This window comes from Pseudophryne corroboree, chromosome 3 (assembly GCF_028390025.1).
Source record: "Pseudophryne corroboree isolate aPseCor3 chromosome 3, aPseCor3.hap2, whole genome shotgun sequence".
NCBI lineage: Eukaryota > Metazoa > Chordata > Amphibia > Anura > Myobatrachidae > Pseudophryne > Pseudophryne corroboree.
In genome coordinates, this window is record NC_086446.1 from 709,428,349 (window position 1) to 709,451,778 (window position 23,430).

Below are 23,430 nucleotides of genomic sequence, written 5' to 3' on the forward strand. Positions count from 1 at the left end.
AAACTCCCCTATCCTCTCATATTGGGATGCAATTTCCCAGGGTTTAGTGAGCTCTTAAAGGAACCACTGTAAAGTCTCCAAGGCCCTACCTTGTAAAAGGGAGAATAGTGGAAAAGCACAGCCAGCCCAATTTGGAGAAGGAACGTCTGACTTACGACTACTGAATAAGGATACCCCCAGTCCAGATTAGGATATGCCAGCTGACCTGGCCTCCAGGCTTCAAACAGTAACACAGATAAGAGCATCCTCCCCTGCTGGAGAGACCCCATGGTATAACCTTAAAATCAATCAATTCTGGTTTTGGAAGGGTTAATAGGAATCCCAAGGGGTGGGGGCTGCAGGTGAGATGCAGTGGGTTTAAATATGAGAAACACTCCTCAGATAATGTGCATTGTTGTTAGGGGGATCAAGTAAGAGATTTGATCCTATAATGATATCCCAATATCAGAAGAGGCCTCACTTCGGTTTTCTTCACTACAGGTGACCTGAAGGTTGTTTTATTCTTTTATTTTATTTCTTGAAATTGTGATTACTTGAGTGACTATTTGAATTATTATAATCTTGTAACTTTCTTTTTTTTTTGAACTATAAACTTTGAAGATATTCTTGAATTAAAAACAATAATTCTAGTTCTGGCTCTGTGTTTTAAAACCCAAGACCTCAAGTGGCCCATGTTGCCTATTTTTCAAGTATAAATAATAGTGTCTGCAGGTGAGAGCTTGCCCTGGGCAGTGTCTCAAAAAGTCACTTTAGGTGGTAACAGTGACTGTGTTGATTAACCACTCATGCTGAGGTAATCAGAAAGTGTCATGGGTGGCGATTCTCAGATTGGCGTATCTGGAGGATCGGTGTACCAGAGTTGTGACAACTACTATATAATACGGAAAGCTTCAATGACTACCATATAATACAGAGAGTGTGTTTGATCACCTTACAGTATAAACAAATAATTACATTCAGGTAAATTAGCCCCCTCTGCCTTAAAAATTGTAATTATGTACATTTACAGTGGAGATAGCTGTATATTTTGTGTTAAAATACTGAGTTTTGCAATAAATATTAACATTTATGTGAAATGGCTCTAAATTACACACCCACCAGTAATGAAAGGTGCTATGCTGTGGAGAATAAAGTAGTATACACAGACAAAGGGGGTGCAGATGTACTATGTGATCATTACATTTCAGTATAATAAAATATAATCTATCATAAGAGGTTGATAGTATATCGTTGGCCAATGATATTGGCCTGCCCACCAATCATCCAGGTCACCTTTTGTCGAGCAGGTCCCTAACATTATGGGGCCAATATTCAGGATGCAGGGAACCCCCTAACATGATCCAACAAAGGACACCCCTAGGGCATCACACTAAAGGATAGTGATAGTAAAGTAATATAAGGTATAGGTATGTGAAGGTCGCTACTAAGTGTTCAAAGATGAAGAGTATGTGAAAAAATGTGCATACATGAATAATAGACAAATATGATATAAAAGTGACTGTGTATTTAAATGGTGATGCCCTGAGACAGCCCAGCCAGAACAGACCGGGGGGCCCCAACGTCCAAATACCAACCCCAAATTTTCGGACGCTGTGTACAAATAAATAGGACTTACTTAAAATGATGCCTGTGTCACAGTGCAGTCCATGCTGGTTCCCTGCTTAAAAACATAGAGGGTGTGTGTGTGTGTGTGTGTGGGGGGGGGGGGGTAAGGGAAAGGGGGAAGAGAGGGTGCCAATCTAGATAGAGGCATTCTCAAACCTCAGGTGTGTATTTCTACACATATACATAGTAGGGGAAATGGCTCTAAATTGCATACCCTCCAGTAATGAAAGGTGCTATGCTGCTGAGAATAAAGCAGTATAAAGGGGGTGCAGACGCACTATGCGATCATTACATTTCAATATAATAAAACAAGAGGTGACCTGGATGATTGGTGGGCAGGCCGATATCATTGGACAATGATATACTAACAACCGCTTATGATAGATTATATTTTATTATATTGAAATGTAATGATCGCATAGTGTATCTGCACCCCCTTTGTCTGTGCATATTAACATTTATGTAAACACTTTCCGGCATCTTTGTGTACAGTATAGATATATATATATATATATATATATATATATATATATTTTTTTTTTTAACTTGCTTTTTGAAAGCATTAGCCCTTGGAGTGACTACTGTGGATTGCAATTTGTAACTCGCTAGTAAAATGTTAGGTCAATAATTCAGAAGTTAAAATTGTTAAAGCAACATACACATGGGCACATAGCAGATTAACATTAACACAAAATAACCCATTTATCCGTGTTGTACCTGCTGAGAAAGGCATCAATGCTTCCTGTGTGCAGAACATTCCATTCTCATCCAGGAAGTGTTCTGGATTAAAGTCATAAGGGGTCTTCCAGTGATCTGGGTCTGAGAGTACGGAGCTAAGAAGGGGAATTACAGTGGTGCCCTGTTGGAATATGAAAACAGACATTTTAATTCTAAAGTGTTTACCAATATTCTATACTAATACTTCCCTTATCACTTATTAACCTAATTACTTGAAAACAGGATTTTAATTACCTACCGGTAAATCGTTTTCTCGTAGTCCGTAGAGGACACTGGGGTCCATTTAGTACCATGGGGTATAGACGGGGTCCACTAGGAGCCATGGGCACTTTAAGAATTTGATAGTGTGGGCTGGCTCCTCCCTCAATGCCCCTCCTACCAGACTCAGTTTAGGAAACTTTGCCCGAGGAGACGGATATACCTTGGCCAGTATTTAGTAAAAATCCGAGTTTTGCCGATTTGTGTTTTTTTTTTCTAAGTCCCAATCCGGGAATTCACTAAGCAGAAAACTCGGCAGTGTCTGGTCTATTTGTAATGGTTTGATTGGCAAAGTTCTGAAATACGAATGAATAGACCATCGGTCAAACGCGGCTGTTATTTCATACAATACGGGTATTCACTATTCATTCGTATTTGGGTGTTAGTCTCTGAGTGCTCAAGTGCGGGTCTATTTTTTTTTGATTCGTTAAAAAAAGCAGGAAAAAAATAGACCTGCTTTTTCCAGTCGAGTTTGGATAACCATGCACGGATCTGTGAGATCTGTGCATGGTTATCTATGGGAAAGGGTGTGTTTAGTGTCAAAAGTGAAAAAAAAATTGCGTGGGGTCCCCCCTCCTAAGCACAACCAGCCTCGGGCTCTTTGAGCCGGTCCTGGTTGACAAAATATGGGGGGGGAAATCACAGGGGTTCCCCCATATTTCATCAACCAGCACCGGGCTCTGCGCCTGGTCCTGGTTCCAAAAATACGGGGGACAAAAAGTGTAGGTGTCCCCCATATTTTTAAAACCAGCACCGGGCTCCACTAGCCAGGTACATAATGCCACAGCCGGGGGACACTTTTATAGTGGTCCCTGAGGCCCTGGCATTACATACCCAACTAGTCACCCCTGGCTGGGGAACCCTGGAGGAGTGGGAACCCCTTAACTCAAGGTGTCCCCCCCTCCAGCCACCCAAGGGTGAAGCCCGAGGCTGTCCCCCCCATCCAAGGGCGGCGGATGGGGGGCTGATAGCCAAGTGTAAAAACTGTGAATATTGTTTTTAGTAGCAGTACTACAAGTCCCAGCAAGCCTCCCCGCAAGCTGGTACTTGGAGAACCACAAGTACCAGCATGCGGTGGAAAACCTGGGCCGCTGGTACCTGTAGTACTACTACTAAAAAAATACCCCCCAAAAAACAGGACACACACACCGTGAAAGTATAAGTTTATTACATAGACCTCCATACGTACATATTTACCTATGTTCCCACGAGGCTCGGTCCTCTTCTCCATGTAGAATCCTTGGGGGACCTGTGAAAAAAATTATACTCACATAATCCATTGTAGATTCTGTCCTTTGTATAATCCACGTACTTGGCAAAACAAAAAAACGGAAACCCGACCACACACTGAAAGGGGTCCCATGTTTACACATGGGACCCCTTCCCCCCGACTGCCAGGACCCCCCCTGACTCCTGTCAAAGAGGGTCCCTTCAGCAAATCAGGGAGCGCCACGTCGTGGCACTCTCCTGATTGGCTGTGTGCGCCTGTAGTGTCTGTGAGGCAGCACACGGCAGAGATACAATGTAGCGCCTATGCGCTCCATTGTATCCAATGGTGGGAACTTTGCGGTCAGCGGTTGACCGAAAGTAACCTCACCGCTGACCGCAAAGTTCCCACCATTGGATACAATGGAGCGCATAGGCGCTACATTGTATCTCTGCCGTTTGCTGCCTCACAGACACTACTGGAGCACACAGCCAATCAGGAGAGTGCCACGACGTGGCGCTCCCTGATTGGCTGAAGGGACCCTCTTTGACAGGAGTCAGGGGGGGGGGGGTCCTGGCAGTCGGGGGAAAGGGGTCCCATGTGTAAACATGGGACCCCTTTCAGTGCGTGGTCAGGTTTCCGTTTTTTTGTTTTGCCAAGTACGTGGATTATACAAAGGACAGAATCTATACTGGATTATGTGAGTATAATTTTTTACACAGGTCCCCCAAGGATTCTACATGGAGAAGAGGACCAAGCCTCGTGGGAACATAGGTAAGTATGTATGTATGTATGTATGTATGTATGGAGGTGTGCATGTATGTACTAAATTTATACTTTCACGGTGTGTGTCCTGTTTTTTTGGGGGTATTTTTTTAGTAATAGTACTACAGGTACCAGCGGCCCATGTTTTCCACCGCATGCTGGCACTTGTGATTCTCCAAGTACCAGCTTGCGGGGGAGGCTTGCTGGGACTTGTAGTACTGCTACTAAAAACAATATTCAAATTTTTTACACTTGGCTCTCAGCCCCCCATCTGCCGCCCTTGGATGGGGGGACAGCCTCGGGCTTCACCCCTGGCCCTTCGGTGGCTGGAGAGGGGGGACCCCTTGATTTAAGGGGTTCCCACTCCACCAGGGTACCCCGGCCAGGGATGACTAGTTGGGTATGTAATGCCAGGGACGCAGGGACAATTATAAAAGTGTCCGCCGGCTGTGGCATTATGTACCTGGCTAGTGGAGCCCGGTGCTGGTTTTAAAAATACAGGGGACCCCTACGCTTTTTGTCCCCCATATTTTTGGAACCAGGACCAGGCGCAGAGCCCATTACTGGTTGAAGAAATATGGGTGAACCCCTGTAATTTTTTTACCCATATTTCTCTGACGTCCTAAGTGGATGCTGGGACTCCGTAAGGACCATGGGGACTGGGCACAACTAAAGAAAGCTTTAGGACTACCTGGTGTGCACTGGCTCCTCCCACTAAGACCCTCCTCAAGACCTCAGTTAGATTCTTGTGCCCGGCTGAGCTGGATGCACACTAGGGGCTCTCCTGAGCTCCTAGAAAGAAAGTATATTTAGGTTTTTTATTTTACAGTGAGATCTGCTGGCATCAGACTCACTGCAGCGAGGGACTAAGGGGAGAAGAAGCGAACCTACCTAACAGGTGGTAGTTTGGGCTTCTTAGGCTACTGGACACCATTAGCTCCAGAGGGATCGACCGCAGGACCCGACCTTGGTGTTCGTTCCCGGAGCTGCGCCGCCGTCCCCCTTACAGAGCCAGAAGCATGAAGAGTCCGGAAAATCGGCGGCAGAAGACTTCGGTCTTCACCAAGGTAGTGCACAGCACTGCAGCTGTGCGCCATTGCTCCTCATGTACACCTCACACTCCGGTCACTAATGGGTGCAGGGCGCTGGGGGGGGGGCGCCCTGAGGGCAATATATGACACCTTGGCTGGCAAATCTACATCATATATAGTCCTAGAGGCTATATAGATGTAAAATTACCCCTGCCAGTATTCTAGAAAAAGCGGGAGAAAGTCCGCCGAAAAAGGGGCAGGGCTTCCCCCTCAGCACACTGGCGCCATTTTTTCTTCACAGTGCAGCTGGAAGACAGCTCCCCAGGCTCTCCCCTGTAGTTTTCAGGCTCAAAGGGTTAAAAAGAGAGGGGGGCACTAAATTTACGCGCAATATATGTATACAAGCAGCTATTGGGGGAAAAATCACTCAGTTATAGTGTTAATCCCTGCATTATATAGCGCTCTGGTGTGTGCTGGCATACTCTCTCTCTGTCTCCCCAAAGGACTTTGTGGGGTCCTGTCCTCAGTCAGAGCATTCCCTGTGTGTGTGCGGTGTGTCGGTACGGCTGTGTCGACATGTTGGATGAGGAAGGTTACGTGGAGGCGGAGCAGAGGCCGATAAATGGGATGTCGCCCCCTGTGGGGCCGACACCAGAGTGGATGGATAGGTGGAAGGTATTAACCGACAGTGTCAACTCCTTACATAAAAGGCTGGATGACGTAACAGCTGTGGGACAGCCGGCTTCTCAGCCCGCGCCTGCCCAGGCGTCTCAAAGGCCATCAGGGGCTCAAAAAACGCCCGTTACCTCAGATGGCTGACAGATGTCGACACGGAGTCTGACTCCAGTGTCGACGAGGTTGAGACATATACACAATCCACTAGGAACATCCGTTACATGATCTCGGCAATGAAAAATGTGTTACGCATTTTCTGACATGAACCCAAGTACCACATAAAAGGGGTTTTATTTTTGGGGAGAAAAAGCAGCCAGTGTTTTGTTCCCCCATCAGATGTATGAATGAAGTGTGTAAAGAAGCGTGGGTTCCCCCGATAATAAACTGGTAATTTCTAAAAAGTTACTGATGGCGTACCCTTTCCCGCCAGAGGATAGGTCACGTTGGGAGATATCCCTTAGGGTGGATAAGGCGCTCACACGTTTGTCAAAAAAGGTGGCACTGCCGTCTTAGGATACGGCCACCTTGAAGGAACCTGCTGATAAAAAGCAGGAGGCTATCCTGAAGTCTGTATTTACACACTCAGGTTATATACTGAGACCTGCAATTGCCTCAGCATAAATAGTGCTGCTGCAGCGTGGTCTGATACCCTGTCAGATAATATTAATACTCTAAGACAGGGATAATATTTTGCTAACATAGAGCATATTAAAGATGTCGTCTTATATATAAAGGATGCACAGAGGGATATTTGCCGGCTGGCATCCAGAATTAATGCAATGTCCATTCTGCCAGGAGGGTATTAGAAACCCGGCAGTGGACAGGTGATGCTGCCTGTAAAAGGCACATGAAGTTTCTGCCTTATAAGGAATTGTTTGGGGATGGTCTCTGGGACCTCGTATCTACAGCAACAGCTGGGAAGAAATTTTTTTACCTCAGGTTTCCTCACAGCCTAAGAAAGCACCGTATTTTCAGGTACAGTCCTTTCGGCTTCAGAAAAGCAAGCGGGTCAAAGGCGCTTCCTTTCTGCACAGAGGCAAGGGAAGAAGGAAAAAGCTGCACCAGCAGCCAGTTCCCAGGATCAAAAATCTTCCCCCGCTTCCTCTGAGTCCACAGCATGACGCTGGGGCTCCACAGGTGGAGACAGGTGCGGTAGGGGCGCGTCTCGGGAACTTCAGGGACCAGTGGGCTTGCCCACAGGTGGATCCCTAGGTTCTGCAAATAGTATCACAGGGATACAGGCTGGAGTTCGAGGCGACTCCCCCTCGCCGTTACCTCACATCAGCCTTGCCTGCTGCCCTCGGAGAAAGGTAGTACTGGCAGCAATTCACAAGCTGTACTTCCAGCAGGTGAAATCAAGGTACCCCTCCTTCAACAAGGCCGGGGTTACTATTCCAAAATGTTGTGGTACCGAAACCAGACGGTTCGGTGAGACCCATTCTAAAATTGAAAGCCTTGAACACTTATATACGAAGGTTCAGGTTCAAAATGGAATCGCTCAGGGCGATAATTGCAAGCCTGGAGAATTTCATGGTATCACTGGACATCAAGGATGATTACCTGCATGTCCCTATTTACCCTCTTCACCAGGAGTACCTCAATATGGTGGTACAGGATTGTCATTACCAATTCCAGACGTTGCCGTTGCTCTGTCCCCGGCACCGAGGTATTTACCAAGGTAATGGCCGAAATAATTATCCCGTACTTGGACGATCTCCTTATAAAGGCGAGGTCCAGGGAGCAGTTGTTGTCGGAGTAGCACTATCTCGGGAAGTGCTACAACAGCACGGCTGGATTCTGAATATTCCAAAGTCGCAGCTGGTTCCTACGACGCGTCTACTGTTCCTGGGTATGGTTCTGGACACAGAACAGGATAAAAAGGGTTTCTCCCGGAGGAGAAGTCCAAGGTGTTGTTGTCTCTAGACAGAGACCTCCTAATACGTATACAGGTCTTGGTGCATCAATGCACGCGAGCCCTGGGAAAGATGGTAGCTTCTTACGAAGAAATTCCATTCGCCAGGTCCCATGCAAGGATTTCCCAGTGGGATCTGTTGGACAAGTGGTCCGGGTCGCATCTTCAGATGCATCGGCGGTTAACCCTGTCTCCAAGGGTCAGGGTGTCGCTGTGGTGGTGGCTGCAGAGTGCTCATCTTCTAGGGGGCCGCAGATTCGGCATACAGGACTGGGTCCTGGTGACCACGGATGCCAGCCTTCGAGGCTGGGGGGCAGTCACACAGGGAAAGAACTTCCAAGGCTATGGAAAAGTCAGGAGACTTCCCTACACATAAATATTCTGGAACTGAGGGCCATTTACAATGCCCTAAGTCAGGCTAGACCCTTGCTTCAACACCGGCCGGTGCTGATCCAGTCAGACAACATCGCGGCGGTCGCTCATGTAAACCGACAGGGCGGCACAAGAAGCAGGATGGCGATGGCAGAAGCCACAAGGATTCTCCGATGGGCGGAAAATCATGTATTAGCACTGTCAGCAGTGTTCATTCCCGGAGTGGACAACTGAGAAGCAGACTTTCTCAGAAGACACGACCTCCACCCGGGAGAGTGGGGACTTCATCCAGAAGTCTTCCAAATGATTGTACACCGTTGGGAAAGGCCACAGGTGGACATGATGGCGTCCCGCCTCAACAAAAAGTTACAAAGATATTGCGCCAGGTCAAGGACCCTCAGGCGATAGCTGTGGACGCTCTGGTAACACTGTGGGTGTACCAGTCGGTGTATGTGTTCCCTTCTCTGCCTCTCTTACCCAGGGTAATGAGAATAATAAGAAGGAGAGGAGTAAGAACTATACTCATTGTTCCGGGTTGGCCAAGAAGAGCTTGGTAACCAGAACGCCAAGAAATGATCTCAGAGGACCCATGGCCTCTGCCGCTCAGACAGGACCTGCTGCAGCAGGGGGCCTGTCTGTTCCAAGACGTACCGCAGCTGCGTTGACGGCATGGCGGTTGAACGCCGGATCCTGAAGGAAAAGGGAATTCTGGAGGAAGTTATCCCTACGCTATTTACAGCTAGGAAAGAAGTGAACGCAAACCATTATCACCGCATATGGCGGAAATATGTTGCGTACTGTGAGGCCAGGAAGGCCCCAAAGGAGAAATTTCAGCTAGGTCGATTTCTGCACTTCCTACAGTCAGCGGTGACTATGGGCCAAAAATTGGGTTCCATTAAGGTTCAGATTTCGGCTCTATCGATTTTCTTCCAAAAAATTGAACTGGCTTCACTGCCTGAAGTTCAGACTTTTGTTAAGGGAGTGCTGCATAGTCAGCCCCCGTTTGTGCCTCCAGTGGCACCGTGGGATCTCAACGTGGTGTTGGATTTCCTGAAGTCGCATTGGGTTGAGCCACTTAAATCCGTGGAGCTATAATACCTCACGTGGAAAGTGGTCATTCTGTGGGCCTTGGCGTCAGCCAGGCGTGTATCAGAATTGGCGGCTTTGTCATACAAAAGCCCTTATCTGTATTTTATATGGATAAGGCGGAATTGAGGACTCGTTCCCAATTCCTTCCTAAGGTGGTATCAGTTTTTCATGTGAACCAACCTATTGTGGTGCCTGCGGCTACTTGGGACTTGGAGGATTCCAAGTTACTGGATGTAGTCAGGGCCCTGAAAAGTATATGTTTCCATGACAGCTGGAGTCAGGAAAACTGACTCGCTGTTTATCCTACATGCACCCAACAAGCTGGGTGCTCCTGCTTCTAAGCAGACGATTGCTTGCTGGATCTGTAGCACGATTCAACTTGCACATTCTGCGGCTGGACTGCCGCACCCTAAATCTGTAAAAGCCCATTCCACAAGGAAAGTGGGCTCTTCTTGGGCGGCTGCCCGAGGGGTCTCGGCTTTACAACTTTGCCGGGCTGTTACTTGGTCGGGTTAAAACATTTTTGTAGGAGTCTACAAGTTTGATACCCTGGCTGAGGAGGACCTAGAGTTTGCTCATTCGGTGCTGCAGAGTCATCCGCACTCTCCCGCCCGTTTGGGAGCTTTGGTATAATCCCCATGGTCCTTACGGAGTCCCAGCATCCACTTAGGACGTCAGAGAAAATAAGATTTTACTCACCGGTAAATCTATTTCTCGTAGTCCGTAGTGGTTGCTGGGCGCCCATCCCAAGTGCGGATTGTCTGCAATACTTGTTTATAGTTATTGCCTAACTAAAGGGTTATTGATGAGCCATCTGTTGAGAGGCTCAGTTATATTTCATACTGTTAACTGGGTATAGTATCACGAGTTATACGGTGTGATTGGTGTGGCTGGTATGAGTCTTACCCGGGATTCAAAATCCTTCCTTATTGTGTCAGCTCTTCCGGGCACAGTATCCTAACTGAGGTCTGGAGGAGGGTCTTAGTGGGAGGAGCCAGTGCACACCAGGTAGTCCTAAAGCTTTCTTTAGTTGTGCCCAGTCTCCTGCGGAGCCGCTAATCCCCATGGTCCTTACGGAGTCCCAGCATCCACTACGGACTACGAGAAATAGATTTACCGGTGAGTAAAATCTTATTTTTGTCAACCAGGACCGGCTCAAAGAGCCCGAGGCTGGTTGTGCTTAGGAGGGGGGACCCCACGCATTTTTTTTCAGAATTTTAAAGACTTTAAACACCTTTTTAAGGTACACAATGAAGCCCTGCTTGGCTCTCACAGATCCGGCCGGGATTCCTTGTGTTTTGTCAGGCAGTGTTTTACTCAACACTCCCGTAAAACACTGCCTGACATTATGAATCACATCGACATCGGAAAATACGAATTGTGAAAAGTCGGCAGCTTAGTGAATGACCGTATCAGGATTCAAAAAGTTGCAGTAAAATGCACCCGATACCATTCGAGATCAAACACCCTTCAAAATGGAAAAAACACGAATCTTTGTAAATATACCCCCTTGAGAGAAGGATAGATAAGGATAGTGGTGAGATTCTGAACTAGCACACACAAACAAGAGGAAAGCCATGTTAACCAAATTTGAAACAGGAACAGCAACAGTTGAACCAAACAACAATAATTAACCAAGTAACAGTGTAGAAATAACAAAGCACGGGGAGGGTACACAGAATCCTCTACAGACTACGACAAAAGGATTTACCAGTAGGAAATTAAAATCCTATTTTCTCTTACGTCCTAGAGGATGCTGGGGTTCCATATAGTACCATGGGGAAGTACCAAAGCTCCAAAACTGGATGGGAGAGTGCTGAGGTTCCTGCAGAACTGATTGACCAAACTGAAGGTAATCAGAGGCCTAAGTATCGAACTTGTAAAACTTAGCAAACGTGTCTGAACCTGACCAAGTAGCTGCTCAGCAGAGCTGTAAAGCTGAGACTCCCTGGGCAGCCGCCCAAGAAAAAGCCACCGAACTAGTTGAGTGGGCCTGAACAGATTTTGGAACCAGCAAGCCTACCATGGAATAAGCATAATGGATAGTGAGCCTGATCCAGCACGCAATGGACTGCTTAGAAGCAGGACACCCAATCTTATTGGGATCATAGAGAACGAACAGCGAGTCGGATTTCCTGTGACGAGCTGACTTCTTTACGTACACCTTCAAAGCCCTTACAACATCCAAAGACTTTGAAGTAGCAGAAGTGTCCGTTACAGCTGGATCCACAATAGGTTGGTTGATGTGAAACACAGACACCACCTTAGCAAGGAATTGCTGATGAGTTCTAAGTTCATCTCTGTCCTCATGGAAAATTAAGTAGGGGCTCTTGTGAGACAACGCCCCTAGCTGCAATACACGTCTCGTCAATAGTGTGACGGTGTTCCACGTAAGATATTTAACATCTACCACCTGTAACGGTTCAAACCAGTCTGAATGGAGGAACTGCAGCACCAAATTGAGATCCCAAGGTGCCGTAGGCGGCACAAAGGGAGGTTGGATGTGCAGAACACCTTTCAAGAACGTCTGGACCTCAGGAAGAGAAGCCAACTGTTTCTGAAAGAAAATGGACAAGGCCAAAATCTGGACTTTTATGGAACCCAGACGTAGGACACATCCACACCCGACTGCAGAAAAAGCAGGAAACGTCCCAGATGAAATTCCACTGCAGAGACGTAGTTCTTCCAAATATGGTGGTATTGTTTAGACGTTATCCCCTTCCTGGCTGGGGTCATGGTCGGGATGACTTTGTCAGGAATGCCTCTGCTGGCAAGAATCAGCCGTTCAACCTCCATGCCATCAAACATAGCCATGGTAAGTCTTGATAGACGAACGGGCCCTGTTGCAGAACATTCTCGCGAAGAGGTAGAGGCCATGGATCTTCGAGGAGCATCTCCAGGAGGTCCGCGTACCAGGCCCTTCTTGGCCAGTCAAGAGCAATGAGAATTGCTTGAACCTTTTCCCTTTTTAATCTTTTCAGAATTCTTGTGGATCAGAGGAAGTGGAGGAAATACATATACCATCTGAGACACCCATGGAGTCGTCAGGGCGTCCACTGCTACTGCCTGTGGGTCTCTCGACCTTGAACAATACCGCTTGAGCTTCTTGTTGAGACAAGAGGCCATCATGTCGATCTCTGGACATCCTCATCGACTTGTCAGGCACCTGAACACCTCCGGGTGATGGCCCCACTCCCCCAGGTGCAGGTCGTGTCTGCTGAGGAAGTCTGCTTCCCAGTTGTCTACTCCCGAAATGAAGACCGCTGACAACACCGCAACGTGTTATTCTGCCCAGAGGAGAATTCTTGACACCTCTGACATTGCTGCTCTGGTTTTTGTTCCGCCCTGTCGGTTTATGTACGTCACTGCCGTCACATTGTCCGATTGGACCTGAATGGCCCGATCGTGAAGAAGGTATGAGGCCTGCAGAAGGGCATCGTATATAGCCCTGAGTTCCAGAATGTTGATTGGAAGGACAACTTCCTGACTTGACCCTCTTCCTTGAAACTGCACCCCCTGGGTGACTGCTCTCCTGAGGCTTGCGTCCGTGGCTAGCAGAATCCAATTTTGAATCCCGAACCGTCAGGCCTTGATCAGGTGAGAAGTCTGTAGCCACTGCAGATGGGAGATCCTGGCCTTTGGCGAGAGACGGATCCTCTGGTGCATGTGAAGATGTGATCCAGACCTTTTGTCCAACAGATCGAACTGTAAGGGTCTTGCAGGAAACTTTCTGTACTGAAAAGCCTCGTAAAAGGCCACCATTTTTCCCAGAAGGTGAATGCATAGGTGCACCGACATCTGGGTTGGCTTCAGGACATCCCGAACCATCAACTGGATTACCAATGCCTTTTCCAACAGAATAAAAACTTTCTGCAACTGTGTGTCCAGTATCATTCCCAGAAATGGGAGCCTCCGAGTTGGATCTAAGTGAGATTTTGGAAGATTTAGAATCCAGCCATGATCCAGGAGTAGTTTGGTCGTGAGGCCAATGCTGTTCAACAACCTCTCCCTGGACGGAGCCTTTATCAGAAGATCATCCATGTATGGAATTATGTTCACTACCTGCTTGCGAAGAAGAAACATCATCTCTGCCATCACCTTGATGAACACCCTCGGTGCTGTGGAGAGACCAAAAGGTAGGGCCTGGAACTGGTAGTGACAGTCCTGCAGTGCAAACCATAGATAAGCCTGGTGAGGTGGACAGATCGGAATGTGAAGGTACGCATCCTTGATATCCAGAGACACTCGGAATTTCCCCTCCTCCAGACCTGAGATCGCCGCTCTCAGAGACCTCATCTTGAATTTGAACACTCGTAAGTACGGGGTCAATTATTTATATTCAGAATTGGCCTTACCGAACCGTCCAGTTTCGGTACCACAAACAAGTTGGAATAATAGCCCTTGTTTTGGAGATGAGGTAGAACTATAACAATGACCTGCGTTTGTACCAGTTTTTGAATGGCATCCTGTAAGTTTATACTTGCCTCCTGTGAAATTGGTAAGCCTGATTTGAAGAATCTGTGAGGTGGGAGTTCCTGAAACTCCAGCCTGTAACCCTGGGAAATAAGATCTATGACCCAGGGATTCTGGCATGATGCCGTCCAGATGTGACTGAAATTTTTTTAGTCAGGCTCCCACCTGCCAGTCTTCCAGGCATCGCGGTCCACCATCATGCTGAAGGCTTTGAGGAAGCAGGGCTGGAGCTCTGTTTCTTTGAACCGGCAGTTGCCGGTTTGCATGGTTTACCTCTAGCGCCTCTGTTGGCTGTAGAAGATCCTCTGGCTTTGCCCTTAAACTTGGCAATCCAAAAGGACTGTAGAGTAGGTCCTGAGTAGGTCTTCCTGGTTGGGATAGCTGCAGAAGAAAGATATGTGTACTTACCCGCAGTAGCTTTGGAGATCCATTTGTCTAGTTCATCTCCAAATAAGGCCTCTATTGTGAAGGGTAGGCCTTCCACGCCTTTCCTGGATTCTGCGTCCATAGTCCACTGGCGTAACTATAAGCCCCTTTGTGCCGACACTGCCATAGCCGTGGTGCGTGCATTAAGCAAACACACTTCTTTTATGGCTTCCACCATAAAGTTTGCAGAGTCCTGTATATGTTGCATGAGTAAAACAATCTTCCCCCTAGATAAGGTTTCAACCTCTCAATTAGATTACCTGACCATCTAGCAATGGATTTAGTAATCCACGCAAATGCTATGGTGGGTCTCCGGGCAACCCCAGCAGCCGTGTACAAGGATTTGAGTGTAGTCTCAATTTTACGATCAGCCGTGTCTTTCAGGGAGGCTGCACCAGGAACAGGTAACACAATTTCCCATGACAACCTGAACACTGATGCATCCACTATCGGTGGACTTTCCCATTTTTTCCTATCCTCAGGAGGAAAAGGAAGAGACGAAAGTAAACTTTTAGTGATTTAAAATTTCTTATCAGGGTTAACCCATGGTTCTTCAAACAGGGTATTCAATTCCTTTGACACAGGAAAAGTGACTGAGGATTTCTTTTTTACATTAAAATAAGATTCCTCACACTCCTCTGCCACTTTATGAGGAACATCTCGGATAGCGTCTACAAGAGCCTCTATTCCTTGTGACAGAGCAGCGTCCCCCCTTCTGAATCCTGATCCCACTCCTCCATGTCTGCCCCCCCTCAGTGTCATAGTCAGACTGCAGGATATCGGCCAGAGTTTTTTTTTGTGGACAAATGGCAAGGGACTGAGTCGCGTGTTTGGGGACTGAGTCTCTATTCATAATCTCATCCACAGACTGTCTTAAGTATTGTGTCTCTTTCTCATGGCGGGACAATTTATTAGATATATTGGAAATCATCCCTTTAATGGAATCCACCCATGCTGGTTCAGCCCCACTAGCCTAAGGTGCACTACACTGAGTACATAGTAGTGAGCTCCCTGGGTAAGAGGAACACTCTTCCATACATGAAACACACTCTTTGCCTGACATATTGTAAATGTAACAACACACACAAACACACACACACACACACGAAAGGTTAAAAGCACACTTAACCCACAAAGAGCCCTTCCAGGGAGACCCGGAGTTTGGAGCCAGCACACAGCACCCTTATCGCTAATGCCATGCTTAGCCGGGTCTCAGACTAAGTACCCAGATTGGGGAGTTAGTACACTAATAATCGGTCCCCCCTTGCTATGACCCCCTGGTACAGCTGAGTTAATCTGGAGTCACACCGGAGGAGCTGCACGTCCCTGTCAGTCAGCGTCTGTGTCCACTGCAGAGGGAAAATGGCTCTGGTGAGCTGCTGGATCCTCTTATAGTGAAGCACCGTCCCTTCAATGGCGCGCAGTCTTCCCGCTTTTATTTTTTTACTGGCTGACGTACATTTGTGCTTAAAATGGAGCCAGATCCATTTTAAGGCTTTGTTTGCCAGTGTGGGTACTGTGTACATTGTACTGAGACGCAGTTGTGTACTGAGTATGGAGACGCAATCCGCCCCGGTGAGAAGCCTTCCGTCTCCGTACCCTCATGCCACAATAATGGCCAGTGACCCGCTAACTGGGACGCTGGCTTAGTACTCACCACTTTTCTTTCTTCTGGCTCTGTTAGGGGTGGCAGCGTGCAGTTGCAATGTACGCTCGCCGTGGTGGGGCTTTTGCGAATAGTTCCCTCATGGGCTAGTATCCTGTCAGTGGGGAACGGAACCATTAACCCTTCAAGAGGTTGGATATTTAAAAATATGGTTTCATTAAAATAAACATTACAGTAGAACAGAAACGGTTGGGCATGATCATTATGATCATTAAGGTATTGTGTACTATAAGTTATGTAAAAGATCCAGTAATGAAAAATTATTAACCCAAGCAAGTGCTGCATATCTATGAGATTGTAATTACACAAACAACGAGGTTGGTAAAATCACTCACCTTGGGGATTGTATATCCTCTGAAGTGTGTGTCCTCAGTCACCAGATGAGGGAGAGCCATTGGGGTAAGGTCTAAATACCTCATGATCTCATGTATCACGGCATTAGTGTAGGGCATGTGGATGCGATCAGAAATTCCAGGAAGTCTGTCTGGTCCAATCACTGTATGTATCTCCTTTTGTATTTTGTCTGTCAATGAAATAATAATAAGCTTACTAGAAGATAGAACTGAACATATGGGTTGTATTTTTTTTCTTAACTATAGGGACAATTAGGAAATGCATAAGTAAATGATTTAGGGCTTAATTGAGACCTATTCGCTGCAGCGGCAGCGTATGCAAGCTGAAGCCCTCTGCAGTATGCGCATGCGCAGAAGCCGCACTGCCTGTGCGCACACAATGAGATGCGATGGTATCTCACTTGTGCGATCGCCTCTGGCTGATTGACAGGCAGAGGTGGTTGTAGGGCGTGTCGGCGGCATTGCAACGGCGTTTTCAAAGCGCAGTCCGGACAATGCAGGCATGTCTGGACCATTTGCGGGGTGGGCCACGGTGGCATGCGTGATGTCACATTCAGCCGCTGCAATCCTAAACATGGTGGGTAGCTGCCTGTCTATACAGCTGGGCTGCGTAGGCAGAGAGCTACTCGGCAGGTGCAAACGAATTTCCGCTGTGCGATGCTTTCACTCGTCTGTGTGGGGGTAGGGGGACAGGACCCGGCATGCGGAGTGGACTTGCCAAAGGTCTGTTACCTCCGTGAACACCTCCGGATGGAGTCCCCACTTTCCTGGATGGTGATCGTGTCTGCTGAGGAAGTCCGCTTCCCAGTTGTCTACAGCGCCAACGCGTATTTTTCTGCCCAGAGGATGATTCTTGTTGCCTCTGACATTGCAGCTCTGCTCTTCATTCCGCCCTGTCGGTTTATGTAAGCCACTGTCGTTACATTGTCCGACTGCACTTGAATGGCTCGATCTCACAAAAGATGGGCCGCTTGGAGAAGACCTTCGTAGACGGCTCTTAGTTCCTGAATGTTTATTGGTAGGCTGGATTCCAGGCTTGACCACCTTCCTTGGAAAGTTTCCCCCTGAGTGACTGTGCCCCAGTCCTGGAGACTTGCATCCGTGGTTAGAAGGATCCAGTCCTGAATCCCGAACCTGCGACCCTCCAGAAAGTGAGGTAGTTGTAGCCACCAGTGGAGTGAAATCCTGGCTTTTGGCGACAGACGTATTTTCTGGTGCATGTGTAGATAAGATCCCGACCACTTGTCCAGGAGATCCAGTTGGAAGGGCCGAGCATGAAACCTTCCTTACTGTAGAGCCTCATAAGAGGCCACCATCTTCCCCAGAAGGCGAATGCACTGATGAACCGAAACCCAGGCTGGCTTCAGGACACCCCCCGGACCATTGTTTGTATCACCAATGCTTTTTCCCCAGGAAGAAACACCCTCTGCACTTCTGAGTCGAGGATCATTCCCAGAAAAGACAACCTCCTTGTCGGCTCCAAATGTGATTTTGGAAAATTCAGGATCCAATCGTGTTCCCTGAGCAGATGAGTCGTGAGAACAATGGACTGCAACAACCTCTCCCTGGACGATGCCTTTATCAGCAGATCATCCAGATATGGGATTATGTTCAGCCCCTGTTTGCGGAGGAGAACCATCACCGCTGCCATCACCTTGGTGAACACTCTCGGTGCTGTGTAGAGGCCCAATGGTAGTGCCTGGAATTGATAGTGACTGTCCAACAGTGCAAATCTGAGATAAGCCTGGTGAGTCGGCCAAAACGGAATGTGGAGGTACACATCCTTGATATCCAGGGATACCAGAAACTCTCCCTCCTACAGACATGAAATCACTGCTCTGAGAGACTCCATTTTGAATTTGAACACCCTCAGGTTAGGGTTCAACGATTTCAAGTTCAAGATTGCTCTGACCGAACCATCCGGTTTCGGTACCACGACAAGGTTTGAATAATAACCCTTGTTTTGCATATGAGGTGGAACTGGGACAATGACCTGTGATTTTTTTCCAATTTTAGGATGGCTTCCTGTAGGATAGCCCTGTCTGTCAGCAAAGCTTTATAAACAAGAAAAGGTAGGATGGAACCTACTGTTGGCGCAAAGTTAAGATGATAGTTGTATTTCACAGTGGGATCACTGTCCAAGAATGATGGTGAGGAAGTTCTTTAATGTTCCCAAAACGTGTTCTTCGTGGAAATTGCTTTCAAACGATGTTACATGTAGAGAGAGAACACAAATGGTGTACAAGGATTCAGTGAGATTTCCAAAAAAGTTAATTTGAATGAGGGTGACTTCTGCCCGGACTCTGTGAACTATGGTGATACGGGGAAGTGTGGAGGTATCCTGTAAGGGTTCACCCTGGTGTTTTGAGATAGGCGTGGCTCCTCACATGTGTGCTTACTTTCATACACTAGGAGAAAGCCTATACAGGTTTCTTTAAAGCCTCTAAATAAATATTCCAGGTGTCAAAAAAAGGGTGTGCCCCAAATATTCACATGCAGATACTTCTAGATGATGCTCACATCTATGCTTACTTCAGCAGACGCCGTACTTTCATGTAAAGGTTTCTTTTTTTTCAGCAGGCTGGATGATTGTCCTCATTCACTCCCTGACTCCGTATTAGGCTCGGTATTAAGCACAAACACGAAGTGGTGTGTGAGGTTTCATATACATTTATTATAAAAATAAATTAATAAAAACAGATTCTGGATTGCATACCACAACAAACAGTCTCATGGATGTTATTCAGCAAAATCCAACAGTGAAAAAAATGATGTTAACCCGGGATATCTCACCGTTTTCCTGCTGATAGAACTGGTTGGAGTGGTACCTCAAATCCTCACATGCTCCACCAACGCGTTTCAACTTTTTAGTCTTTATCAAGGTGCATGTGAGCTCTACCATACCATCTATTTATACCTGGTATGATGTGTGTGTCCGCCCCTTCCTGGGCGGGACCCTGTTATCATACTAAGTTCTTTGTTTTATTATAAACCATCCCTTTAATATATGGACTTAATGATATATATAGTGCTTTTACTGGGCCGGGTGGAATAGATGGATAAAAATGAATAAAAATGAAGAGAAATGGCAAAAAAGGCTAAAATACGCTATGCGTTCCAAACGTGTGGAACGCATAGGAAGTCCGCCGGATTTCCGGCGGAAGCACTTGACCTAGATCAGACTATTGTGCTTCCGCTGGCCTGGTGGCGCCCGATACGTACCGCGTCGTCAGGGGCATGAGACGGGGATCGACGGCGCGGCTGGTCACGTGTAATATCGCGTGAGGTGTTGGTTCCGCCCTTTTGCGTTCCAGATGGTGTGGAACGCATGACGTAATGGGCGGTCCGGACGCGATAGGAGGATTCTTACTGGTTCCCTACTTATTGCGCTGCATAAACATAAAGGGGGCGGCATAGTCATTTTAAATTTAAAAGACTATGAAGAAGAAGTCCGGAGACAGCTGGAAGACGAACTAACATACAAGAAATTAAGAGGGAATCCGTCAGAACAGATTAAGAAGAAACTTACCGCCTTCTTGGATAAATATAAACACCGTGACACAATCACAGAGAAAAATCATAAATATATATTAATACAAAATCCATCCATACCAGTGTTTTACATCCTACCCAAGGTTCACAAGAGTTTGGAAAAACCACCTGGGAGACCTATAGTAGCTGGAACCGAATCCCTTATGTCAAATTTATCACAATTCATAGATCATCTGTTACAGCCCATAGTCATTAAAACACCATCTTACCTTAAGGACTCCACTGACCTCATAAAGAAATTAGAAATCCTAGAGTGGAAATCGGATTACCATCTAGTGACAGTGGATGTATCATCCCTGTACACCATCATTAACCATCCAGATGGTTTAAGCTCAGTGTCACATTTTATCTCAGAAGAAACAAATCTACACCCATTCCAAGATTTTCTCCTAGAGGGAATAGAGCTGATTTTGAAGAACAATTTCTTTTTTTATGATGGTTCCTATTATCTACAAACAAAGGGAACTGCCATGGGTACCAGGTTCGCCCCGAGCTATGCCAACTTGTTCATGGCCAAATGGGAACAGGAATCCATGGACAGTTGGAGCGGCATAAGGGCGGACCTGGTTACCTGGGTACGGTATATCGATGACATCTTCTTTATTTGGCATGGCACAGACTCGTCACTACAAGAGTTTTGCCAATTCCTCAATAACAACAATAAGAATATCGTACTCACCTTTGAAACCAGTAAAACATCAGTACACTTTTTGGACCTCGAGATCTTCGTAGAAGAAGACCTTTTGCACACACGGACCTACACGAAACCAACGGACTGCAATTTATTTATACCATCCACCAGCAACCATCATAATAATTGGCTTACATCGGTACCCAAAAGCCAATTCCACCGAATTAGGAAAAATTGCTCTAAAGTGGAAGACTATCAGAAACAGGGAATCAAATTGAAAGAACAATTCTTGGCCAAGGGTTACACAACAAACACAGTGGACATTCCCTTTCAGGAATATCTGACTAGTAACAGAAGAGACCTGTTGGAGCCTAAGAAAAGAGATGTGAACCTGCCTGAGGATATAGGTATACCCTTTATCACCAAATTCTGTAGCCAACACAAGCAAATGGAAGCCATCATTAGAAAACACTGGGGGATCCTTCTACGTGATCCAATGTTGAAAGGAACCTTAAAAGAGAAACCAAGATTCATATATAGGAGGGCAGACAACCTCAAGAACCACTTAGTCAAAAGTGTGGCACAAGAAAAGAAGAAACCAGGTACCATCATGACAAAAGGTTTCCATAGATGTGGAACGTGCAGTATGTGTAGGAACTGTAAAAGTTCTACATCTAAAATCACAGAATACACTTCCACCACAACTGGAAAAAGCAGACAAATTCATCAATTCATCACTTGTAACAGCAACCATGTAGTATATCTCATCACGTTTTCTTGCAAAACACAATATGTCGGAAGGACTACCAGGAAATTAAAAGAACGCATGGCAGAACACGTACGCAACATCAAAAAAGGAGTCACCTCCCATGGAGTGTCAGCACACTTCAAAGACCACCATCATTGCCAACTCAAAGATTTGATCTTCTAATCAGATTCATCCCCCAGATGCGTCCCCATGTTTATGCCTCATCAATTGGGGGACCTTATGAACTGTGCATATCACATAATTGCGTACAATATATACTGTCACCATGTCTTCTTCCTTTGTAATATTTGCAATTATTGCAATTCTTGTAAATATTGTAAATAACCCCTTTGTTTACAACTATGTATCATTTTTGTCTATAATGATTTATTACTATAGCTTTCCGATTCAATCACTGTAACCTACATATATTTATCCCTCTACCCATTTTTTACTATCAGACTTATCCCTCAGATACGTCCCCATGTTTATGCAGCGCAATAAGTAGGGAACCAGTAAGAATCCTCCTATCGCGTCCGGACCGCCCATTACGTCATGCGTTCCACACCATCTGGAACGCAAAAGGGCGGAACCAACACCTCACGCGATATTACACGTGACCAGCCGCGCCGTCGATCCCCGTCTCATGCCCCTGACGACGCGGTACGTATCGGGCGCCACCAGGCCAGCGGAAGCACAATAGTCTGATCTAGGTCAGGTGCTTCCGCCGGAAATCCGGCGGACTTCCTATGCGTTCCACACGTATGGGCAGTACGGATGGTGTAATGGTTAGCATTACTGCCTCACAGCACTGAGGTCATGGGTTCGATTCCCACCATGGCCCCAACTGTGCGGAGTTTGTATATTCTCCCCGTACTTGCGTGGGTTTCCTCCGGGTACTCCGGTTTCCTCCCACAATCCAAAAATATACTGGTAGGTTAATTGGCTCTCACCAAAAATAACCCTAGGCGTGAATGTGTCTGCGTGTACATGTGGTAGGGAATATAGATTGTAAGCTCCACTAGGGCAGGGACTGATGTGAATGAGCAAATATTCTCTGTAAAGCGCTGTGGAATATGTGTGCGCTATATAAATAACTGGTAATAAATAAATAATAAATAAATAAATAGCGTATTTTAGCCTTTTTTGCCATTTCTCTTCATTTTTATTCATTTTTATCCATCTATTCCACCCGGCCCAGTAAAAGCACTATATATATAATTAAGTCCATATATTAAAGGGATGGTTTATAATTAAACAAAGAACTTAGTATGATAACAGGGTCCCGCCCAGGAAGGGGCGGACACACACATCATACCAGGTATAAATAGATGGTATGGTAGAGCTCACATGCACCTTGATAAAGACTAAAAAGTTGAAACGCGTTGGTGGAGCATGTGAGGATTTGAGGTACCACTCCAACCAGTTCTATCAGCAGGAAAACGGTGAGATATCCCGGGTTAACATCATTTTTTTCACTGTTGGATTTTGCTGAATTACATCCATGAGACTGTTTGTTGTGGTATGCAATCCAGAATCTGTTTTTATTAATTTATTTTTATAATAAATGTATATGAAACCTCACACATCACTTCGTGTTTGTGCTTAATACCGAGCCTAATACGGAGTCAGAGAGTGAATGAGGACGATCATCCAGCCTGCTGAAAAAAAAGAAACCGTTACATGAAAGTACGGCGTCTGCTGAAGTAAGCATAGATGTGAGCATCATCTAGAAGTATCTGCATGTGAATATTTGGGGCACACCCATTTTTTGACACCTGGAATATTTATTTAGAGGCTTTAAAGAAACCTTTATAGGCTTTCTCCAAGTGTATGAAAGTAAGCACACATGTGAGGAGCCACGCCTATCTCAAAACACCAGGGTGAACCCTTACAGGATACCTCCACACTTCCCCGTATCACCATAGT

General features: G+C 46.4%; 1 protein-coding gene across 1 annotated transcript in view; it reads right to left on the reverse strand.

Moving 5' to 3' along the window:
- The window catches only part of LOC135056666 (cytochrome P450 2G1-like), a 161,897-nt gene that overhangs the window by 26,713 nt on the left and 111,754 nt on the right, over positions 1-23,430 (reverse strand). The window contains exons 7-8 of the mRNA XM_063962109.1: positions 16,553-16,740; positions 2,323-2,464 (exon numbers count right to left, since the gene is read on the reverse strand). Of these exons, the coding sequence (XP_063818179.1) occupies positions 2,323-2,464; positions 16,553-16,740 (330 nt within the window). The remainder of the gene's footprint in view (positions 1-2,322; positions 2,465-16,552; positions 16,741-23,430) is intronic.